Source organism: Lepidochelys olivacea, assembly GCF_965140295.1.
Source record: "Lepidochelys olivacea isolate rLepOli2 genome assembly, chromosome: 6".
Classification (NCBI taxonomy): Eukaryota; Metazoa; Chordata; order Testudines; family Cheloniidae; genus Lepidochelys; species Lepidochelys olivacea.
This window is the reverse complement of record NC_140416.1, coordinates 115,051,689-115,069,229: the sequence shown is the minus strand read 5'-3', so window position 1 is coordinate 115,069,229 and position 17,541 is coordinate 115,051,689. Positions and strand designations below refer to the sequence as shown.

At 42.2% G+C, this 17,541-nt stretch overlaps 1 protein-coding gene across 1 annotated transcript in view; it reads right to left on the bottom strand.

Annotated features, from left to right (window-relative positions):
- Positions 1–17,541, bottom strand: part of KCNH5 (potassium voltage-gated channel subfamily H member 5) — a 232,944-nt gene that overhangs the window by 51,239 nt on the left and 164,164 nt on the right. The window contains exon 9 of the mRNA XM_084630682.1: positions 11,473–11,725. Coding sequence (XP_084486808.1) covers positions 11,473–11,725 — 253 coding nt within the window. The remainder of the gene's footprint in view (positions 1–11,472; positions 11,726–17,541) is intronic.

Here is a 17,541-nt window from a genome sequence, read left to right as displayed (position 1 = left end):
TTGACATGTTGTGATTGATCCACCGGGGGTCGATTTAGTGAGTCTAGTGAAGACCTGCTAAATTGACTGAAGATCGCTCTCCCGTCAACTCCAGTACTCCACTGGAACAAGAAGCATAAGGTAAGTCGACGGGAGAGTTGCTCCCGTTGACCCAGTGTGGTGTAGACACTGCAATAAGTCAACCAAAGGTACGTCAACTCCAGCTACGTTATTCACATAGCTGGAGTTGTGTATCTTGGGTCCATCTAGCCCTATAGAGTAGACCTGACCTATGCATGGAAGTTATTCAGAAATAGCTACTGTGCTGTAAATTCATACCCTATCTTATTCTGGAATAATTTTTGACAAGCCTTAAGGAAAGGATCCTGTAGCATCAACATGCTAGGGCCTGATGCACCACTGTCTTTCACCTTGTGTAGACATTACACCAGTGCAAAATGGATGTAAATCACTATGGCTCTGATTCCCATTATCACTAAAGCCTCATCCCACTGCTCTGATAGTGTAAAAGGGGCCTTAAAGTGGGTGAAAATGTGAAAGCTACCAAACCAAAATGGGTAGTTTTTTACATGCACTTTTTACTAGTGTAAATGACTACACAAAGCAAAAGGCAAAAGAGAATCAGGCCCTGGATGTTCATGTGGTTACTACCGTTACGTTGATTTTTGGACTAAAAGAAAGACTGAGATTGGGTCTGCACTTGAAAATTGTATCAGTTTAGCTCTATCAGTTAGAATTGTGATTTTTTTTTACTGCAATAGTTACACAGGTAGACCAGTGGTGCAAGTGTAATCCATTTCTTACAGGTACGGGAGGGCACTTGGGGGGCACGTGACCTCCTCACATGACCCCCACGTGACTCCTCCCTGCCTTGCCCCTAGCCCAGGGGCCCCATGCCCTCCCTGTCCCCTCCCCATGATCCACCCCCCTTATCTAGGGATGGGGGGCCCCTCTGTCCTCCTCCCGCTGCACCTTCGGAACCGCAGCGGTGAAAGGAGCACGGTCCCACGCCCGCAGCTCTTCCGACATGGCTGTATCGCCCCACCCTTCCACGCAGGGTCTCCTCCATCTGTACAGCAGCCCCGCTCGAGGACAGGGCTGGGGGCAAGGCTGGGGGCAGTACAGCAGCCACACCAGAGGGGCTGCTGGCATGGGGCCGCCCAGTGACCCCATGTTCTGCTCATTTCCCCGCTGCGGTTCCCAGGAGAGCCCGTAATGTACCGCCTTACGTGCACTGCTGAGGTAGACCCCCTGGCCTGGATGTAGTTTCACTGATATGAAGATGCTTTGTACCAGTATAGTTATGCCCCATCCCGTGTGGGAAAAGTTACACCAGTGTAAAGCACTTTTACAACAATACACCTGTGCACACAATAGGGATGGTTGCATTGTTTTATCTAGTTTTAACAGATAAATCAATACTATATTTGAAGGTAGACAAAGCCCTACTCACTCGGAGTTTTTAGAAGGGAACTATCTGGTATAAATTCTAAATGATCTGTTGGATTAAGCCTGAGGAGTTCTAAGTATACATAACAAGTTCATTTTCTTGGAAAACGTGTTCTGGGAGAACTCAGACCTCGGGTTACATTTAAAATTTTTTTCACAAGGAAGCATATTTCCCAGTCTCCTTAATATCTAACTAGACATCCAATTGGTAATGACAGCATTTTTGAAACTGGTTAGAAACATGTAAGGTTTGGGGCCAGATTTTCAGCACAGCCATGCTTGATTGGCTAACTGCCAATTTGTAAGATTCTGCAGTAAATACTCTGACCTCCCCAATGAAGAACAAAGCTACAAGACTTATCAACTTGCTTGGGGCCTGCAAAGACGCTCACAGAAGGTTCACAAAGGTTCCAGTTAAGCTGACTTTCAGAGCCCTGCACATGTCTATATATATATATATATATATATATATATATACACACACACACACACACACCCCATATATATTTCTCCATCTTAAACTGGCAACAGAAACTGAGCAGAGAAATATCCTAGTAGATGTGAGAGCCGGATAGGACCTTTGGGAAGAAGTCTAGGCAGATACGGGGGGAAAAAATCTCCTGGTAAAAATTATGTAGAAAGGGAAAACAGATAAAAGGGCCCAATCTTCCTTTCTGAAATTATGGCTACCAAGATAAACACCTCCCAGGACAGGAGCAAAAGGGAGACAGATATGAGTGGCTGGACATGGTTTAAGGAGAGCCAGGACAGGTCTCAGTTAAGGCTGGAAGCCTGAAGATTGGGGACAGTGAGTTCGCACTTTCTGCTCAGAATGGGTCACAGATTTATGGTGGCTCAGAGACTGGATTCACAAGGGGTTCGTGTGATGCTGCTGGATCCACAACAGTGCAAATTCATCAGCCATCGCCCCATATACGGAAGGGAGTACAGCCTGATGCTGCAGTAGACTGTGGGATATAGGTACTTTGTTCCCATGAATCTCATAAGCATACAACCCTGTTATTTGTGTTGTGCGTTGAGAATGGTACATGGGCCAAAATCAGGGAATGATACAAACCACCAGACAGTTTGTTTGTTGTTCTATAACAGCTGTTTATTCATACAGGAAATACTCCACAGGGCACATGCCTAGTTTCACCCACCTTCAGATGGATTTTCTCAGATGTTTCCTTTCAGTTGTTTTAATCAGCCAAAGACCAACTTTCAGCAAAAGGGCATCAGGTGTCAAAAATACATAATATCCTGTTAACAGCACTATATGGCTGAACGCTGCTGGAGCAATGTATTTGGACTCAATTTAAAAATGTAAAAAGTTATCTACAGACTACAATGCCTAGAAAATCTTTTCCAAACCTAACACATTGAGAGGAAACTGCATGAATTAAGATTTAATTTGTGTTAAAGCTCTGCATCTCCCCACTGATAAAATATTAAAATGTAAACAATTCTCTAACAAATGCTCTATTCATCAAGGACCTGGGCGGCGTTTACAGGAGGGCTGTCATTATCTAAATGGCTGAGAAGAGCTGCAGAGTCCATGTTTCTAGGCAGTTAATGCAATATATTATCCTGAATCTCTGGCTGCAAAGTGAAATCATAAAATACCGAACCTGGGTATGTGCCAGTAAAATGTTGATGAAGAAGAGCAATTACATGTAACATAATAAATTCTGCACCAAGGGCTACACAGCAACTGCTGGAAGATACAGTATTTGCTGGTAATTTAGGATGACTCCTAACTGACCACCTGCAAAGCCTAAAATTATATTGCTGGGTGTTGCACATATATATCCCATCTCAGGATTTAGTCTAGTGTGTCTAAATATTTTAGCCATGATCATGGCCTGTGTTATGTCACAGGTTACACTAGATTAGTTTAAGGTCCCTTCTAACCTTAAAATCTATGAATCTACACTAAAGCATGAAGGAACTGGCCAACTCTAAATAATCAAAAATAAATATAGGAGAAAACATGTAACATGAAATGCTTTGATTGGTTCATTCATATATTTTTGACTTTCTGTCTTAAGCCCTAGAAAACATAGTGGGGTCTGGGCCTGTAGGTCTTGAAGTCAATGGATATTTTGCCACTGACTACAGTGGAAGTATAACTGGACCCTCTTGGCTAAATTTTCAACAAAGCGCTCAGCTGAAAATCCAACTGTTATTTTGGTACGCAAATGGGAGCAGAGCTCATTTGAAAATCTGGCCATAATTGTGGTCACTGAACACTTGAAAGTCTGGCCCTGAGCTCCTTTGGAAAACCTGGGCCTACCTGCTGCATGGTACTACATAAAATGACAGAATGAAAGAGGTCATTTCAAGCACTTTGGAAAAACAGCAATGGGTTCAAAAATGGCCAATGGAGGGAAAAAGCAACAATGGTATGGAACATGTGCAGAAAGCCAGCTGAACACTGGTAAAGCTTTTTTTGTAAATAATTATTAAAATACAAAATATAACGTGGCACAACTCCAACCTTGTCCCTGTGGGTCCCGCATGTCCAGGAGGTTTATGCTAGCTTCAGAGGCTCACTGCAACCCTCCACGTAGCCTTTCTCTCTAGGGCCAGGGATACAGTCTACTGAGCCCTTTTCATCATAAGCCAGCAATGGAAGTTGGTGAGAGAATTCCCACAGTCTCTGCTGCTCCTACGGCCTCATGCCAAAACAGTTTAGCCTCCTGTCCTGACAGGGGCCTGTTTTCCCCTCCCAGGAGGTGTTTCTGTAGTGTTGAGTTGGGGGGAACCTGGGCCCGCCCTCTACTCCAGGTTCCGGCCCAGGGACCCTAATGGTAGCAGCTGTTGGCAGCCAACCTTTTACCGCCAGAGTTGCTCCATTTCCCTGGGCCACTTCCCCACAGCTCTCCTGCTTCTCCCTTCTTCACCCTTACCTTAGGGCTCCCTTACCAATGACTTGAGGGTGTCTTCAGTAACCAGCCCTTCAGCTGCACTTCCTCTCCTCTGGCTCCTCTCTGCCTGACTGGAGTGAGCCCTTTTATAGTATCAGAGGGGCCTTAAATAGAGTCAGGTGGTCACATTAGCTTAATGGCCTCACCTGACTCTTTGCAGGTTAATTGGAGTCAGGTGTTCTCATTAGCCTGGAGCAGCCCCTGCTCTGGTCAGTCAGGGAACAGAAAACTGTTAATCCAGTGGCCAGTTTATCTGCCTTCTGCTACTCTGCTGTACCCAAATGGCCTGGGTCTATCACAGTAAATAAAACCTATTCAAAGAAACAAGCAACAATAAGGAACCACCAGGAAGAGGAAAAGGTTTATATTAGATCTGACCAGAGGATGACAATTCAATTCCACAGCAACATTCGCTCAGCATAACATCAAGTAAATTCAAAATGTTAATAGGGCTGATGGATGGATTCCTAATACTGCAATTCTAAAGCCTACTTGCATAAATCCAAAAGCCGCTGAGCACTGACTTCACTGGGAGTTGTAATTGATCGGCACCTCCTAGGATTCGCCTCATGCTATTTGCTAGAAGAATCAATTTGTTATCCCTTTGAACCTCAGAATACAGCTGCAATATGGGGTGGAAAAAAATCATTCCCAATTTTCAAATACCTTACTAAAACCAATGAATTATATGCCACTTGCTATGGCGAGCTTTCCCTAATGTTCATGTCTGATATTTGGTAATATTCAGTTTCTAATTCCACTAGGAAGAAATAATGCCTTAAAAGATAACATGTGACCCTGTTTAAAGGAAGCTTAATAACTGAAGGTCTGGGCTTCTGGTAAAATAAAAAATCCAATAAACAACAGGGATGTAGTGGGATTATATGAAGAACACATATAAAAACTGACATACATCACATTAAAATAGACAATTTATCTGATTACATGTGGGGTAAGATCACTAGTGTAGATGAAGTACAAGCTGTCATATATTCATACTGCCTGGGCTACCAAAACTGCTTTCATTCAACAGGGATCAATCACACCTAGGAATTCAGCTCCTTATTATATTTTAATCAGCCCTTTGGGTTGAACCAAATTATTTTTGATCAGTTCCCAGAATCAACATTTAAGTGTAAAGTCATTACCTTTCTTCTGGCATAACATTTTCTTCAAAATACGTTACTTAATCTTCAGGTTTAAAGCAATTCTATGAGTTCTACAGTAAACCATACTATTAAAGGGAGCATCTAGAAATACTTGGTCGGCATTTAACACCACCACTTACATAAGATTCTTTGCCAGACGCAAATTGTCTGTAACTGCAGTAGGGTGAACTACTATCTGCCCCATGTGAGTGGACACCTGATTTCATTAGCTTGCATTTACTGAAACCTGTTTGGTGGCACATTTCCGCATATAAAGCGATTCTAGTTACTCTATCAAGTTCTACTTGTGACTGGAAAATTACGAAATAGAGTTCTCAGCGTGGCCTGACTTATCAGCAAAGTTTATGACAATTAGACATAAGATTGCTTACCCTTGCCGGTTATTCTTGCAGTTGCAAATGTAACATGGTAAAATTACTAAGCTGTATTCTGCTTCATTTTCTCCAGCTTCATTTTACACCAGAGATGAATTTGGTTTCTTAGCTATTTGATTAGCAGTTATTTCACTCAGACGGTAGAGGAAAATGAAGGTCGTAACAGAGAGAACTTAATGGCACACCAGGGTATTTTCATTAAAGAATCCCAGACTTTGCAGATCACAGGGCTCAATTTGAATTATTCACTCAATTTACTCATTTCTATAATGCCTATTGCTACAGCAGCCGGGTACCTTAATTACAGAAAATTAAGGCACAAAACAAGAACGAAAGCATAACAGAGCTAAACAAAATAACTAGGTCCTCCATCCTGCCCTGAAGCTCACTAGATCCAGGCTCTCATGAGCTTCTAAGGGGAGCAAATTCTAAAGATGAGGAGCCAAGGTCCTCCAAAGCCCTGCCCCTAAACACAAAGGGTCAAGCGCATCCCTACTGTAAGTCCAATGAAAATACTTGTCGGGGACACCAAACCTACTGAGCAACATGGCTGCTGGAGGCGAAAGTGGGGTGGTGAGAATGAATGAATTCATGTACGTAAAGCACCGTGAGATCCTCAGACAGAGTCACACAAAGGCAGTGAGCAAAGTGGGAGAGGTGGACTAGGAGGCACACCAGGTCATACAAGAGATTCGGACTTGATATATATTATTTGGATAGAGCACCCCATAGGAAAGAGGAACACATGATCTCTCAGCTGAAGCACAGAAGTGACAGTCGGAGATCCTGGTTCTGCCACTACCCTGCTGTTCAACCTCAAGCAAGTCACTTGCCTCGCATGTTATTTCTAAAATGAAGCTAATATTTCCCTGCAGAGTGGGGCAGGGTATGGTGAGAATTTAATTAATGTATGTAAAGCCCCTTGAGATGCTCAGAGGACTCCTACAAAGACAGTGAGCAAAGGAGAGGTGGAAGGGAAGAGCCAGGTGACGTGCAGTTTCTTTTCCCTTCTGTGTGAACTGCTTATGGCAGGACAAACTGATAAAAATGGTGTTCTCCATCCTTTGATCTGCACTGCACCATCTTATTGTCATTATAAATGCCTTTGCAAATGCCTCTGAAAGGGATCCTCTTCCAGAACTCCTGAAAGTCTTGCAGCTAATCAGTTCAGAGCAAGAGGAAATCCCCTATTTTGCTTATTATCAGAGTAACAGTTTATCATCCTTTAAACTAGATTTATGCTGTCTACCAATCCCTATGCCACACAATAAATGTAACTCTGTTTCATTGAATTAGCTGTCAGCAGTGATGGCAGAATCGAAGGCACTTCCAGTAATTAAAGCCAATTCTCTTTAACTCAATGTGGTTAAAGGTCTCTCCAGTCAGACAGCACGTAACATAGCTACTGGATTTACGAAATGTAGGAGGTGGAAGTAAAGATCTCTCACCATTATTGCAGAAAAATGATATTCAGTAATGAACAACAAAGCCTACATGAAATTCACTTAATGTTTTTCAGCGCAGCAAATTAGTAATTTATGCTTTGTTTTATTGTAACACCCTCAAAATCATTCATTTGGTAGCACACAGCTCAAGCCTTTCTTCTTTAAAGAGCTGTAACACAAAGAGAGAGGGATCCTTTTTGTCACTGAGATTAGTATTTAGCAGGAGATGGTTCGCTAACTTGACGTACAAAAAATATTTTGATAAAGAAATTGCTGATTTTAGCTTTCGGCATAGTGGCTTCAACCCGGAATACTAGACCTGATGGCTTTTTGCATAAAAACTGTAGTTTAAAATGTCTTAATATCTTCAAGAATGAAGGGAAATGCATCAGGTTTGTGTGTATATGCCTCAATTCAGATTCTCCAGCTGGTACAAACTGGGGATGCCCCTTGGACAAGCTATGTGAGTGCACAAAAGGGCGCACACACGTCTGGCAGTGGGTCAGGACATTTCCTCTCTTGCTCTTGTTCCTTATTTCTTCCTTCGTGCTGCATCCTGCCAGGACAGAATGATGTGATGTGATGAAGACCTGCGTCGACTGGTGTGCTCCCTCCGCTTCCTACATGTACATTAGCCACTGCACATGTATTGCTTTCTGTCGTCTCCTCTTGTCTCATACCTGGCAGAGCAGCCTGGCGTAATTACAGCCCCTGACGTCCCCAGAGTACCGGCCCAACGAGACATCATAGGAGCCTTCATGCACCAGGCCTTCATGCACCGAGCAGCCCAGCCGGGGCATATGATGCACCTGCTCGAGGGATGCAGCAGTGAAAATACTCCCGCACAAGCTAGGGAGCTGGAGAGAGAATTCTTGTGCAAACACCCTTGGGGCAGTGCAGCTCTGCCGCACTTCCAGTGCAGGGCTCTGCCTTAAAGGCACAGCTGAGGTCATGGCTAGGGGAGATGAGGAACTCAGCCTTTTCAGGTGATTTAGAAAGACAGCTACTCTGTCTTCTCCTTCATTTCAGCCTCCATTAGTTACTCCTGAGGGCATTCTGCGCAAAAAAATTAAAAAATCTGCACACAATATTTTAAAATCCTGCAAATTTTATTGTTCAATAAAACTTTTATTGGTGGAGGTTCCAGCATGGCATTGGGGAGCACAGGCCACAGGCTGCACAGAGACGGGAGATCACGGTACAGCTCCCCGAACCCCAGACACACACTCAGTGGTGAAGCTGCATCCAACCCTGACACAGTGCATGGACTGGGACTGCCAAAGAAACACCCCAGGGCCCTGCCCTCTTCATGCCAGGTACGCCAGGTGTGGGCAGGCAGGCTCAGCAAGGCAGGAGCCAAGTGTGGAGGGGCTCAGTGTGGGGGGGATCCATGTATGGGCTGAGAGGGTTCTGTATGGGGCAATCCGGGTGTGGGGGGGGATCTAGATGCACAGGGACTTGTTAGGGGGGTGCCGGATGCAACGGTAATAGGACACTGCTGGGGGGTCCAGGTGAAGGTGGTTGGGGCTCAGCTGCAGGGGAGGTCTGGATGTGTGTGTGTGTGTGTGGGGATAGAGCTCAGCAGGGGGATTTGGGTGTGGAGGGCTCGAGGGGGGGGTCCAGATGCTGGGGGAGTGGGGCTCAGTGGGGTGGGGATCCAGGTGCGGCTGATTGGGGCTCAGTGGGGTGCGGGGGGTGGATGGCTCCTCAGGCTGGTCCAGGCACAAGGGGAGTGGGGCTCATCAGAGGGGTTCTGAGTGCGGGGGGGTGGGGGTGAGGCTTGGTGGGAGGGTCTGGGCATGAGGGGTTATGGATGCACAGGGGTTAGGTGGATGGGGGAGCAGCTCCTTGTACAGGGATCCCCCACCCCCTGCAGCTGAGGAGCGATGGGTACAGGAAGTGTGTGTGTGGAGGGAGTTTGCAGAGCTTCCTGCAGCTGGGGGAGAGATTACAGGGTGGGTCTGACCCAATCCCGGATGCCGTGCAGGGGAAGAGGAAGTCCCATCCTCCCTAGCCCAGCCAGGACTAGCAGCTGAGCCTGATGCAGGGTGGGGAGCCACGTCTTCTCCAGTCCTATCCCCTGCCCCACAGTGATTTACCTCTCTGCCAGCTTCCCTGGCACCCAAAACATACTGCTGGGGGGGGACGCATGACCACTCTTGTGGTTCCCCTTGCTTCCCTGTCAAAGTCATTTTTCTGTGGGGAAGCAGAGAAATCTGATGGGGACATAAATTCTGCCACGACAGTCAGTGAGAGATTTGTGTTAGGACCAGGTCAACTAGTGCTGCCAAACTTGTAACGACAGGGGGCTCAGCATGCTGTGGCATTCAACCTGCTTTGGTGATAACTGGAGTCTCTTGCATTAGCTGCATTTCTTGCACCTTAATGTGGCCCTGGCTGGGGCAGGTGGCATACTCCCACCTCTTCTTGTTTAATAGGAAAACTGCACCCATTATTTCCCCCGCCCCAATCCCTAGACAAATGTACATTCTGTTTGTACCCTCCCACCAACACTGACCACCTCCTTCATCAACAGGTGGCCTATGTAGAAATTTGAGGATGGTCCAGGGGGAGGAGAAGGTCACGGAGTGAATCAGAGGCTTTCCAGCCAGGGGGATCAAGCAAAGGCCTTCATAAGGGACCTAGATTTGCTTGGGTCAACCCTAATTTGCATGTCTATCTGGCTCAAACCACTATTCATTTTCTGTGGTATTGGCCTGAGGGCCAATTCACAACAATGATGTAAGTGTGTCATTTCACTGCCCAGCAAAGAGTTTCTGTGTCTTTTGTTTCTGACTCAGAAGAAAATTTAGAAAATTTATGTGTCAGTGGGGAAAGAAAAGAAAAAACAACCCAGACTAGAATACAGGCAAGTGAAACAGGCCAGTGTGAAGGTAAACATGGAAAACACTCCTATGAGAGCATAAAAAAACTTTACACATTTCCTCCAGAGGAAGATTTAAAGAATTTCAAGCACACAGATGCCATTCTGTTGTGCTCAGGGACACCCTACCTCTGACCAGTGAGCCAGAGTAGGCAGAAAGAGCACTCCTACAGGAATAAAATGTGAAGGATTTACTGCTAAAGGAGTCTCTCTTGAGACAAAGTGTTTCAGTGCTATGACAACCATTCATCTTTCATGGTCCCAATGCACTGCTACAGTGCCACTGGGCAAGACCAGTTATTATTCGAAGCTAAGCAGAAGGAAAGCATATCCACAGCTCACTGAGCAAATCATTTCTGCTGCGACAAAACTCGCTTGATCCAGAATGTCCAAATATCACTCTCCCCTCGAGCTCCGTCGCTCTATTCTAAGAGGAAATTTATCACAAGGTGAAGCTGTAATTAACAGAATACAATGCTGCAAGCCGCTCCATGTGTGTTTCCCTCAGGAAGGTCATTCACTGCAATTGCATTTCCCGACACAACTGCTTCACGATGCTAAAACTGCGCATCATTTTATGATCTCTGGCAAAGCAAGGGCAAGGGCTTTCTAAGAATAGCAAATGAAGTCCACAAGATTTGCCTGAGCAATTTTCCTCTCCAGACACATATCTCACCCCCTTAATTATTTGTTTTACATTTATCTACTCTTCATCCTGTATCCTCTCTTTCAAGATTTGCCAAGATTCATGATCCTCCAAGACAGCTTGTGTTCTACAGGTACTAGGATAGGATAAGACACAGAGACAGAGCCTTTTCAGCAGCTACACCCCAGCTGTGGAACACCTAATGAGGGCAGCCAAAGCCAGGTTTCGATGGAAGACCCACCTCCTGGTAAGTCCTTCCTCCAGGAATAGCATATTCCCAGGATTAACTCACAATTGTAGAGATAGGATGGAAGGAAAAACAAAATGAAACTCACACAATCATGCGCGCTGGGAGCAAGGCAAGTGGTGAGGGTTTTGCCAGTCAGGGAATACTCAGGAACAGCTTTAATTGGCGTGAAGCACTTAGACACAACGACAATAAGCACCTCTGCTTAGACAGGCTGAGACACATGACTGAGTAACTTACATTTCAATCTGGATTGTTAGATAAAACTTGGGGAGCAGCTCCCCATTATTTATGTAGGGTACGACCATTTCAGTAAAGATCACAGTACCTAAAATAGCAACCACCTCATCATCCTGTATGACTTCTAGGGATCCCGACACCACAAAGCAGAGCGCATCTACGCTTTCTCCAGCATGGTAGATGAGGTCTCCTGGAGCACAGTGAATAGTCTGAAACTCCACAGCCAGGGCCCGCAGACAGCCATCACTAGCCAGTCGAAAGGCAGGGTGCTCGTTAAAAACCTTCCGGTTCAGATGCACGCAGATATCTGCCCTCATGTCCTTGGGACAAATGGAAAGAACCTGAATAAAGAAGGGGAAAAAATCAGCTGGGAATATGATACAAGATCAGTAGGTGTTTTAAGAAAGAGACATTCCTACAGCAGAATATTTTTACCATTGTCACCTTCAGACAGTATTCAGAGAGAGTTTTCCACCTATGTCTGTGATATGGGGATAATGATACTGATCTCATTTGTAAAGTGCTTTGAGATCTACTGATGAGAAGTCCTACGTAAGAGCTTGGCATTATTACATTATAATATCAGTTCCTACGAACATAAATTCTACAAAACACACCATTTACAGTTGGCACTAATTGGCACCCTTACTGGCAGTCTCAGCAGCCTTAGCATCTGAATAACCCACTGATTGACAGAGACGGTCCCTGCGAAAGCAGAGAATTGAGGCAAGTTGATAAGGCAGTGGTGGAAGCAGGGCTGTTCCCTGCTTCAGTGCTTTTAAATGGGCAAGAGTAGGAAAGCAAACCCCAGCACTTGCGCCTTCAGATCACGTTTGTAAAGATGGGAAACTATGCACAAACCACCTAGTTATCTGTTCAGCATGTGCACATGTGAGCTATTGAAAGGGCTACTGATGTATGTCATTTAAATACCTGGCCACCAAAGCCTTGAAATAGATGAGAATTTATTACATGCATTATGGAAGCACCTACAGTCTCAACTGAGATCAGATCCCCATTGTGCCTGGTGCTGTATAAACACATAATAAGGGATGGTCCCTTCCACAAAGAGCTTAGACTCTGAATAAGATACCAAAAGAGCTTCAAGATTAGAATAGGAACAAAAATGTTATGCAATCTCACAATAAGAAATATAAAGCACATGTGAGTGAAAAGCTGCACTGTGACCCTGACGGCAGCCAATGATAGATCACTTGATGTTGGCTGTCCCATGAGACAAATTCTTACCTTAAGTGGCTTTTCCAACAGATACAATAAAGGGAAAGTTAGCAAAGCCTAACCAGTTAAAGAAAGAAAGTGACAAACTGTGAATCACCAGTAATTATAAGAACTAGGCTTGTGAAATGTACATTTAACATGAGCAAATTTTCTCAAACTTGCTAATAGTGATGTAAATCCTAAAGCACATGTTAGCTAATTTACTTGGGAATATTCCCTTTTTAAGACCGCTAACAAAAATGTATGGCAAGGTATAAATTAATCCCAGTGGACACAAATTAACTACCCTGTGAAAGTCTAATATATAGAGAAAATTGCAGGTCAACAAATAACACTGCGCAAGTTCTCACATTACTGAATTAAATCAGTTTGCTCCACAGGCAATAGTGGGAGCCAGTCCCCAGTTCATGAATAGTTTGCCAGTCCTTAGAATGTCAAGGTACACTTTAGCAGAGAGATCCAGGCAACACTGAACTAACTTTGTGGCAACCATGCTCATGTTAATGTAGGAATTAAAGTTAGAATTTTAATTTCTGTTCAATCAAGGTCTGTTATAAAGAATGATATTATTATTATTGTACGATATTGCTAAAAGGTCCAAAACACAGAACTGGCAGACAATAAACTATCCAGATCTTAATTAATTACATTAATGTGTCCCTTCCTTATTTTAATAGATCTAAGTCATATTGTTATCTTTGAGATAATGGATTGGAAAACTGAGAAGGGGATTTACTATCTTATCAGGTACATTATGACAGTCAAGGTAAATATTAAGCATATATATTCACAAATGTTTAAGGCCAAAAGGGACCATTATAATAATCTAATCTGACCATCATCATAATACAGGTCACAGAACCTGGCACAGTAATTTTTACATCTAGCCCATAACTTCTGGTTGAACTACAGTACATCTTTCAACAAGACAATCTTGATTTAAAGGCTCCAAGTGATGGAGAATCTACCATGTCCCTCAGTAACTTCTTCCAATATTTAATTACCCTCACTGTTAAAAATTTACATCTGAATGAATTTGTCTAGCTTCAGCTTCCAACCATTGGAGCCTGTTAAGCCTTTTTCTGTTAAACAGCCAGCTACTATCAGAAATCTCTTCCTCGTGTGGGTACTTGGAAACCATGATGAAGTCACCTTGTAATCTTCTCTTGGATAAACTAAATAGATTGAGCTTCTTTAGTCAGTCACTATTATGCATGTTTTTCTCATGTCTCCTGTGGGATCCTGCAAAAGATGACAATGGGATGGAATCTTCCATAGGATATTGGTTTCTCATTTACAATAACTTTTGAGATCTACCACTTAGCCAGTTTTTAATCAATTTAATAAGGGCTACACTGATTTTGTCTGTGATTTTTTTTGTCAGAATGTCATGCAGGACTAAGTTAAATGCCTTACAGAAGTCTAGTATACTATGTCATCAAAAAACAAGTTAGGCAAGACTTGTTTTCCATAAAGCCATGTTGCCTGCCACCATCTTTTAATTCTTTACTGACTGTGTCCCATATCAGTCTTTCCCTGATTTGGCCCGGTATCGATGTCAAGCTAACCAGACTATTAATTACCTGAGTTATCTCATTTAACTTTTTGAAATATTTGCACAATATTAGGTTTTTCCTCTGCAACATCCCGTTTTCCATGATTTGTTGAAACTGAACATTAATGGTTTAGATAGCTTCTCAGCTAATTTTTTTAATACTTCTGGGTGCAAGTTTTCAGCACCTGCTAATTTCAAAATGCTTACATTTAATAGCTGCTGTTTCAATCCTCCCTATTTACTTATGGAATAGGGAAACTTCTTCCTTATTACTGGAAGATATGAATATATGACCCTGCTGCTTTCCAATAATAATTATTGAATATTTCTTCCTTTTCTGCATCATGACTGGCAACTTTACTATTCTTATCTAGTATCGTACTTATACCATTGCTAGGATTTCCTTTGTTAACAATGTCATTCTTTTAACAATATAAATGGCTTTGACTAAAAGAGGCCATGATCCTTGAAAATTTCCAAACCCTGTGTTCATAATGGATCTTACAAATACCTAAATGATTTTGGCTTCCAAACCTTATGTTCCAATCTTCTATACTTTGGAAGGAAAAAAGAGTGTACTAAAAACCTCTCAAATTCTAATTACTGTAAAATATTACAGAGGGAGGACAAGAATTGTATCCTGAGAGTTTCTCAGATTTCCTGGTTGGTTTGTTTGTTGTTTGGTTAATATAAAGTGATCATACTCATCAAAAATAAAAGACATTCATATACCCAAGAAACATATTAAAACCATTTCAAATACAATTCAGTGAGTTAAAAATACAGTACCAAGTGATCAGTCATTCAAACACTGTTCCTATCTTTAAAAAGGGGAACAAGGAAGATCTGGGGAATTATAGACCAGTCAAGCTAACTTTGACACCTGGAAAGATACTGGAACAAATTATTGAACAATCAAATTTTAAGTACCTAGAGGATAACAGGGTTATAAGTAGGGCTGTCAATTAATCACAGTTAAGTCACGCAATTAACTCAAAAAATTAATCATGATTAAAAAAATTAATTGCATTTAATCACACTTTTATTGTCATTGTTAAACAATAGAATACCAATTGAAATGTATTAAATATTTGTGGATGTTTTTCTACATTTTCAAATATATTGATTTCAATTACAACACAGAATACAAAGTGTACAGTGTTCACTTTATATTATTTTTATTACAAATATTTTCACTATAAAAATATAAACAAAAATAGTATTTTTCATTTCACCTCATACAAGTACTGTAATGCAATCTCTTTACTGTGAAAGTGCATCTTACAAATGTAGATTTTTTTTGTTACATAACTGCACGCACTCAAAAAACACAACAATTTAAAACTTTAGAGCCTACAAGTCCACTCAGTCCTACATCTTGTTCAGCCAATCATAGAATCATAGAATCATAGAATATCAGGGTTGGAAGGGACCCCAGAAAGTCATCTAGTCCAACCCCCTGCTCAAAGCAGGACCAATTCCCAGTTAAATCATCCCAGCCAGGGCTTTGTCAAGCCTGACCTTAAAAACCTCTAAGGAAGGAGATTCTACCACCTCCCTAGGTAACGCATTCCAGTGTTTCACCACCCTCTTAGTGAAAAAGTTTTTCCTAATATCCAATCTAAACCTCCCCCAATCACTAAGACAAACAAATTTGTTTACATTTAAGGGAGATAATGCTGCCCACTTCTTATTTACAATGTCACCTAAAAGTGAGAACAAGCATTTGCATGGCACTTTTGTAACCGGCATTACAAGGTATTTACGTGTCAGATATGTTAAACATTCGTACTCCCCTTTATGCTTCGGCAACCATTCCAGACGTCCTGCTTCCATGATGATGATAATCATTAAAAAAAATCTGTTAATTAAATTTGTGACTGAACTCCTTGGGGGAGAATTGTATGTCCCCTGCTATGTTTTACCCACATTCTCCCATATATTTCATGTTATAGCAGTCTCGGATGACAACCCAGCACATGGTGTTCGTTTTAAGAACACTTTCACTGCAGATTTGACAAAATGCAAAGAAGGTACCAATGTGAGATTTCTAAAGATAGCTACAGCACTCAACCCAAGATTTAAGAATCTGAAGTGCCGTCCAAAATCTGAGAGGGACGGGGTGTGAAGAATGTTTTCAGAAGTCTTAAAAGAACAACACTTTAATGTGGAAATTACGGAACCTGAACCACCAAAAAAGAAAATCAACCTTCTGCTATTGGCATCTGACTCGTGATGATGAAAATGAACATGCCTCAGTCCACACTGCTTTGGATTGTTATCAAGCAGAACCCCTCATTAGCATGGAGGCATGTCCTTTGGAATGGTGGTTGATGCATGAAGGGACATATGAATCTTTAGCACATCTGGCATGTAAATATCTTGCAAAACCGACTACAACAGTGCCACTCAAATGACTGTTCTCACTTTCAGGTGACATTGTAAACAAGAAGCCAGCAGCGTTATCTCCTGCAAATGTAAACAAACTTGTTTGAGTGACTGGCTGAACAAGAAGTAGGACTGAGTAGACTTGTAGGCTCTAAAGTTTTGTGTTTTATTTTTGAGTGCATTTTTTGTACATAATTCTACATTTGTAAGTTCAACTTTCATGATAAAGAGACTGCATTACATTATTTGTATGAGGTGAATTGAAAAATACTATTTCTTTTGTTTTTTACTGTGCAAATATTTGTAATAAAAATAATAGAAAGTGAGCACAGTATATTTTGTATTGTGTTGTAACTGAAATCAATATATTTGAAAATGTAAAAAAGTCCACAAATATTTAAATAAATGGTATTCTATTATTTTTTAACATCGCGATTAATCGCACAAAATTTTTTTAATTGATTGACAGCCCTAGTTGTAAAGAATAGCCAGCATGAATTTGTCAAGAAAAAATTATGTCAAACCAACCTATTTTCCTTCTTTGATAGGACTGCTGGCCTAATGGATAGCGGGGATGTGGCAGACAGGGTATATCTTGATTTTACTAAGGCTTTTGACACAGTCACACATGACAGTCTCATAAGCAAATTAGGGAAATGTGGTCTAGATGAAATTACTGTAAATTGGGTGCACACCTCATTGAAAGACTGTACTCAAAGAGTAGTTATCAATGGTTCTCTGTCAAACTGTGAGGATATATCTAGTGGGGTCCTGCAGGGATCAGTTCTGGGTCTGGTACTATTCAGTATTTAATGACTTGGATAACAGGGTGGAGAGCATATTTATAAAGTTTGTATACAACATCAAGCTGGGAGGGGTTGCAAGCACTTTGGAGGACAGAATTTGAATTTAAAATGACCTTGACGAATTCAAGAATTGGTCTGAATTCAAGAAGATGAAATTTAAAAAAAAAAC